The 7392-nt window shown below is 34.4% G+C and overlaps 1 protein-coding gene across 1 annotated transcript in view; it reads left to right on the forward strand.

Annotated features, from left to right (window-relative positions):
• The window catches only part of KIAA1109 (KIAA1109 ortholog), a 194850-nt gene that overhangs the window by 72677 nt on the left and 114781 nt on the right, over positions 1-7392 (forward strand). Inside the window, exons 28-32 of the mRNA XM_011948638.1 lie at positions 3583-3653; positions 4420-4593; positions 5571-5691; positions 6698-6844; positions 7230-7357. Of these exons, the coding sequence (XP_011804028.1) occupies positions 3583-3653; positions 4420-4593; positions 5571-5691; positions 6698-6844; positions 7230-7357 (641 nt within the window). The remainder of the gene's footprint in view (positions 1-3582; positions 3654-4419; positions 4594-5570; positions 5692-6697; positions 6845-7229; positions 7358-7392) is intronic.

Genomic DNA, 7392 nt, shown 5'->3' on the forward strand with positions numbered 1-7392 from the left:
TCATGTTTCCCTGGTGGCATTGTGTTTTGACAGAATTGCTACACAAGTTCGTATGAATAGGTAAGAAAGACTTTATTAATCTGAGCCATGATTATTTTGCTGGATGTAAAAGCAACCCTTGATCGTCTTTTATTTTTAATACATTTCTAAGAAGGTAATGTTAAAACTCAAAACTGGTTTTGGAATTTCAAATCTTAATTTATAAATTAGTAACATATGTCTTTAAAAGTTTTTTACTATTTCTATTCATAGTATCTTTCAGTAAACATTGAAGAATTTTTTACTACTATTGGTGTATAATAGTAGAGTGTTTTTTTTTGTAAAGTAAACCTTTTAGGTAAAATGTTTTCTCAGAACTGTATTATTTGAATGTTGAACATTTTACTCTCTTTTTTTCATAAAGAGGTGTGGTTGAAGAGACTTCAAACAATGCAGAACCTGGTAGAACATCAAATTTTGATAGGTATGTTCATGCCACAAAGATGCAGCCTCAGTCATCTGGATCTCTCAGATCAAATGCTGGAGCAGAAAAAGGCAAAGAAATTGCAGCCAAGTTAAACATTCATCGAGTTCATGGGCAACTTAGGGGTCTTGATACAACAGGTAGGATTCTACAACCAATATGTTTTTTCTTGGCATATATAAATCTAAGATGATTTTTGCAAAAGGGAACATGGTTTTTTCCTTTGACTATTGATACAATTTGAATATTCTATAAGAAAGAGAAAGGTATTTCTCCCTGTACTGAACATGTGGTATTTAGCTACTTGTCACTCACATTCTGTACAGAATAGAAAATAAACTTTGGTAAGAAAGTTAAGTGTTATGGTCCCAAATTAGGAACTGCTTCTATTTCCCATGTGTTTTTTCCATGCTATTTACATAGAACAGAAAGGACAGGCCGGGCATGGTGCTCACGCCTGTAATCCCAGCACTTTGGGAGGCTGAGACGGGCGGATCACGAGGTCAGGAGATCGAAACCATCCTGGATAACACGGTGAAACCCCATCTCTACTAAAAATACAAAAAAAAAAATTAGCCAGGGAGAGGTGGCGGGCGCCTGTAGTCCCAGCTACTCGGGAGGCTGAGGCAGGAGAATGGCCTGAACCCGGGAGGTGGAGCTTGCAGTGAGCTGAGATCATGCCACTGCATTCCAGCCTGGGTGGCAGAGCGACACTCTGTCTCAAAAAAAAAAAAAAAAAAAGATTTGGATCAACTCTTTCTGAATTCATATTTTCTGTGTCTTAAAAATAAAATTTTAAAGTTTTTAATGATGTTCTTTTTATTAATTCATCAACTCCTTCCATGCAAAGCCTTCACTGTCCACTTACTTGACATTTGCGTTCTTATAATTCAGTATGAATATGGTTGTTGGGCATTTTTGTAATGTATTCTGAAAATGCATTACAGAATTTTTTAGGTAAGCTAAAAATACCTCAAAATAAATTTAGTGGTTATAGCCAATATGAATACTATACTTATTTGAAGTGTCTATATGCTTATTTAATTATTCATAATTCAGATATTTATTATACAGTATTCTGAACAAGGCATTTGGTGTAGAGTGGTAAGGGAAATGGATATGGAGCTTATGGTTTAGAGGTGGAAGACTGACAATTAATAGATAGATAGATCAGTATATAATTACAAATTGAGAAGAGTCTATGATGATAACCAAGGGATACTGGGATAGAGAATAACAAGGGGTGGGGACACCTAGATTGTATTGAGATGAAAGGTCCATCTGAGGAGATAATATTTAGACTGAAATTTGAAGGATGATGAGGAATTGAAGATAGGAGGACCTAGGGGCACTGCATTCCAGGCAGAGGCAACCACTTTCCTAAAGCCCTGAAGCGGGAAAGAGATCAGCATGCCCGAGAAATAGTGAGTCGGGAGACTTGCTCATAATGAGGCTAGAGACCTAAACAAAGGTCAGATCATTCAGAGCTTATAGACCATGGCATCAGGAGTTTGAATTTTATTTTAGTTTCATTTATTAACTCTTCAGAGTTTTAAGGAAATATGATATGATCTCATGTACTTTGAACACTAAGTAGAATTGAATTGTCATTAAGCAAGAGGAATTGGGGTGATCACTTAGGAGATGTGACAGTAGTCTGTGCAAGAAACGACCAGGGCTTGGACGTAAACTGTATTAGTAATGATGGGACACGATACATGGAGTTGAATATTCTCATAGATTATGTAGGCATTTGAATAATATTTATTGAAGGAAGAAGAAACATTAGTGACAGTTGCAAAATTTTGTTTTTAAGGTTGTACTATTTTCTTATCTTGCCCAAAACCAGTTGCCCATGCTAAGATTTCAAAATGTACTTTTTAGTCTATGTGGAAATATGTTGATATATGAATTTTCCAGTGTAAAACTGAATGGCCTTTGTGCAGAATAGTACCTGGGAGGATAGAATTATTTCAGTATTTTAAATAAATCTTTCTAGTTTGATTAGGCAGTCAAATCTCTAGAGAAGACAGGTCAAGGAATTAATATTTTTAGAAAGCTTCAAAAAAACAACATCAGCTGTTACCAGAAAGACAAAAAAATGACATGTATTGGCGAGGATGCAGAGAAAAGGGAACAATTGTGCACTGCTGGTGGAAATGTAAATTAGTGCAATCATTATGAAAAACAGTATGGAGATACCTCAAACAGTTAAAAATAGAATTCCATATGATCCAGCAATCCCACTACTGGGTAATATCCATAGGCAATTAATTCAATTTATTAAAGAGATGTCTGTACTCCCATGTTAATTACAGGACTATTCACAATAGCTAATACATAGAATCAACCTAAATGTTCATCAATGAATGGACAGATAAAGAAAATGCAGTATATACACACAATGAAATATTATTCTGCCATGAAGAAGGAAATCCTGTCATTTGTGACAATAGGATGAATCTGGAGGGCATTATGTTAAGTGAAATAAGTAAGGCACTAAAAGACAAATACCTCATGATTTCACTCATGTGGAATCTAAGCAAGCTCTTACAGATGTAGAGAGGAGAATGGTGGTTACCAGAGGCTTGGGTAGTTAGGGGGAAAAAAAGTGACCTGGGAGGTAAGAAAGTTATTTTTTGCCATTAAGTCTAAATAACTGACTAGCATTTATAAAGGTTCAATTTGGTTAGTCAGGTTCATTTATTTATTTTCCATGTTATCATTTATGGATATAAAATATAAGAATAGTTTTTCCTATAGTTTAATGTTTCTGTGACTCTCTTTCCCACTTAAAAGTTGGTTGTGCTAGGAGAAGACTAAAATTAGCTTGAGAAAAAACTCAATTTAAAAAGAAACTCTGGAGGAAAGACATTTGAAACACTTGCTTTTAAGTTTCAGTTATAGTCTTTTACCCTCACAACCCTGTTCTGCCATTTATTTGAATCAACAAAGTGAAGCTGCCAATTGAATATATTCTTTGATTTGCTCAGTTTGTCAAATGTTTATATCAAGTATCTCAAAATCATATTAGGTAATTCAGATATTTACATATATCAGTTGATATAAAATTAGAGAAATATATAAAAAATTCTAGACTATAGTATTTTATATTCTAGGTTATCAAGCAGGGGCTCACAGCTAATTCTTTGCTAGACAGAGGCATGCAACTTTCAGGATCAACTTCAAAGTAAGTAAAAATAACATGCTTTTAAAGTGTATTCCTTGATTATGAGATGGGTAGAGTTTATTCTGAATAATAATCATTCTTTATTTGAGTATGAACTTTATATTAAGAATAAATTACCAAAATAATTCAGCTCTTTTGCCTGCTATGGCTTTGGCTACATTTATAAGTAGTCAGTAGCATTTCTTTTAAACATGCTATAACTTGGCATATCAAAATTGCTGACTAATAAGACTTCAGTATCATATTTTTCATAATTTGGAAAAGGTACATCAGGTAAATATATTAAAATTTTTTTCTCGTTCGATGTATTAGCCATCTTTGATCAATTAGCATTTTAGTACTTCTTTTGGCCTTTGAAAAGTCTTTGGGACATAAAATATCAAGTCCAGGGCAGGCATGGTGGCTCACACCTGTAATCCCAGCACTTTGACAGGCCATGGCTGGCAGATCACTTGAGGCCAGGAATTCGAGACCAGCCTGGCCAACATGGTGAAACCCCATCTCTACTAAAAATACAAAAAAAATTAGGCATGGTGGCTCATGCCTGTGATCCCAGCTACTTGGGAGGAGGAGGTTGCAGTGAGCTGAGATCACACCAATGCACTCCAGCCTAGGTGACAGAGTGAGAAAACAAAAACAAAAAAAAGTCAAGTCCAATTCCATAAAATTTATGGTTGTAATGAATGCATGTGTTTACTTATTCAGGAAGCTCTAACTTCTAATTCATGGTCTTTTTAATGTATGATTTGCTTGTTAAATTGTGTAGTACACCATATACTCCGTTGGAAAAAAAACTCGCTGATAACACAGATGATGAAACATTAACAGAAGAGTGGACCCTGGATCAACCAGTGTCCCAGACCAGGACAACAGCCATAGTTGAAGTAAAAGGAACTGTTGATATTGTTTTGACTCCCCTGGTGGCTGAAGCTTTAGACAGGTATTGATTTTGTCTAGAAATCCAACTATTGCTTTATGCAATGATTACTCTGTGATATAAGTATATGTGATATGACATGTTCATATAGAAGATCGTTGATAGTTATAAGTATATGTGATATATGTTCATATAGAAGATTATTGATAGCTATTTTGATTGAATAAAAATGAAAATATGCTTAAAGAGGTCTGTGTTTCAGTTATCATTTGCTACTTTCTCAGCCTAAATAATTACAGTTGTCCCTCCGTATCTGTCGGGTATTGGTTCCAGAACACCTGTGGATACCAAAAGCCACAGATGCTTAAGTCTTGCCAGTTGGTCTTGTGGAACCTGCGGATTAAAAAAGCCAACCTTCTGTATTGGTGGGTTCTGCATCCCATGAATACTGTATTTTGAATACCGTATTTTCAGTCTGCGCTTGGTTAAATGTGTGGATTTGGAACCCACAGATATGCAGAGCTGACTGTATATTCAAATTTATTATTGTATTGCCATAATATAATAATACTACATATTATATACAACTGACATGAATAAAAATGAGAATAGAACATAATGGAAGTGGTGTAGAAGCAGTTGGAAAGAGAAGAGGGGTTCAGTGGAGATGAGCTTTCATGAAAATCTTCCTTTTCCTGCAAAAGCCCATAATTTTTCTTTGATAACTTATACTATTAAGATTCTTATGATATGTCATATAAATGAAGAACACAGGAAATATTCTTCAGAAGTTTGTTAAAGAAAAGATCATTGCCCAGTGTGGAACACTTCTTCTTGGGGTGAGGGTGGTGATGGTGGGGATAACCTCATAAATGTTTCCCTTGTATAATTTCTAAATATGTGGCTTAGACATTCCCATTTCAATGTTGAGCGATTGTTGTACATATTCAGATGGTGCTATGTTTCATGATATATTTACATAAACTAAGTTGTAGGATTAGTGACATTTAAATATTTCATTTACTGCTTTTTCCCCTCAGATATATTGAAGCAATGGTTCATTGTGCTAGTACCCGACATCCAGCTGCAATTGTAGATGATCTTCATGCTAAAGTCCTTAGGGAAGCTGTCCAAAATAGCAAGACTACCTTCTCAGAAAATGTAAGAACTTTTAAATTCAGTGGGCATAGCAAACTGAATATTTATCATGGTTATAGAATATTCAAACTTGAAAAATTTTCTTCACAAGTTAAATCAGAATATTTGGACATGTTCTAAAAGCATTTATATGTCATTGGCTCCATAAAAGACAGGACATATAACTGTACTATAGATTGACTAGTAGTAAAAATATTTATTTAAAAAATAAGTAGCTTTATTTGTTTTATTTCAGAAGCAGCTTAGTTCCAAGCCTTTTCTAAAGAGCTTTGGCCCTAAGTGAATGAATATTCTTCAGGACTGATACCTTGCTTTTCTAAGACAGCTGGTTATGTTTTGATTTTCCTCTATGATTAGATGACTTGTATCTTAGTATTACTTTTGAGATTTTCCTCATTCACTTCAGTGAATCAAGTCACTACTCTCATTGTGTGATACTCTACTTACATTGTGGTTCTAGCCACAAAACCAGTTGCTTAGCAGTCATATCCCAGTGCTCTTCCAGAGCTTCTCCATTTGATTTTCAAATTTATCTGGATTATACTTGGAGTAGGGACCAGAAGAGAGATGAAAGTGAGACTGATTATTTTAGTTAACTATTTATTTAATATATATTGGCATTTCATGTGATAGAGTAGATGAGTGAAAAAAAGAAATTTAAATTAAAATATTCCTAGCCAAAAAGGGGCCAATTATCAGAAACCTAGTTTGTTTTCAAGCCAGTAAAGTTTAGTGATCTTAAAAAATGCCTATAATTACTGTATCATTTTTTCTGTCTGCTTCTCTATAGGCTGACTTCAATTTAATATGTATTAGTTTTCTCAACCCTGATGCTACCAGTCTATTTCCTAGCTTATCGAAGGTTTGGATTTTAAGGTGTGATGTAAAACTAGAATGCAGCTGGCACATAGATGGGCATGGGGGGCAGCGTGAATAAGTGAGTTGCTGTTGTGGATGACGTGGAAGTTATGAAAAGCTTGTGAAATAATTTCACTTATGATCTTTTTAGTTATCTTCCAAACAAGACGTTAGAGGAACAAAAACTGAGCACCCTACAATAGGAACGACTAACCAAGGACAAGCACAGACAAATCTTATAACGAAGCAAGATAATGTAACAATTAAAGGTCTTCAGACTAATGTTAGCATACCAAAGGTAACAATTTAATATTTAAAATTTGTTTCCTGAAAGAGGAGAGCATTTTGATGGTATTTGTCCTTTTCAATTACCAACGTGAATCATGGTAGAACAGTGTGTAATATTAAAAGATATATGTTTTATTCCTATGCTCTAATGTAGATTTAATGTAATATAAATAGTTTACATAAGCAGAATATTAGGTAATAGTAGAATGCTCCACATTCATGCAGTAAAAATTTAATTATGATTATTTTATGAGAATCTGTATTCATAAGCTTCATCTTCACTGTCAGATACATAGATATACCATTCTTAACAGTAGTTTTTCATTTTTGTGCACATTTTATGTTTAAGTGATAACTTTTCACTTGTCAGCTCTGAAATTTTGTGTGTGTGTTAGGTAAACTTATGTTTGTTACAAGCCTCAGTGGAAGAATCTCCAACTACAGCTCCTGGTAGGAGTGTGACTCATGTTTCCCTGGTGGCATTGTGTTTTGACAGAATTGCTACACAAGTTCGTATGAATAGGTAAGAAAGACTTTATTAATCTGAGCCATGATTAT

Source organism: Colobus angolensis, unplaced genomic scaffold (genome assembly GCF_000951035.1).
Source record: "Colobus angolensis palliatus isolate OR3802 unplaced genomic scaffold, Cang.pa_1.0 Scaffold280, whole genome shotgun sequence".
Taxonomy (NCBI): domain Eukaryota; kingdom Metazoa; phylum Chordata; class Mammalia; order Primates; family Cercopithecidae; genus Colobus; species Colobus angolensis.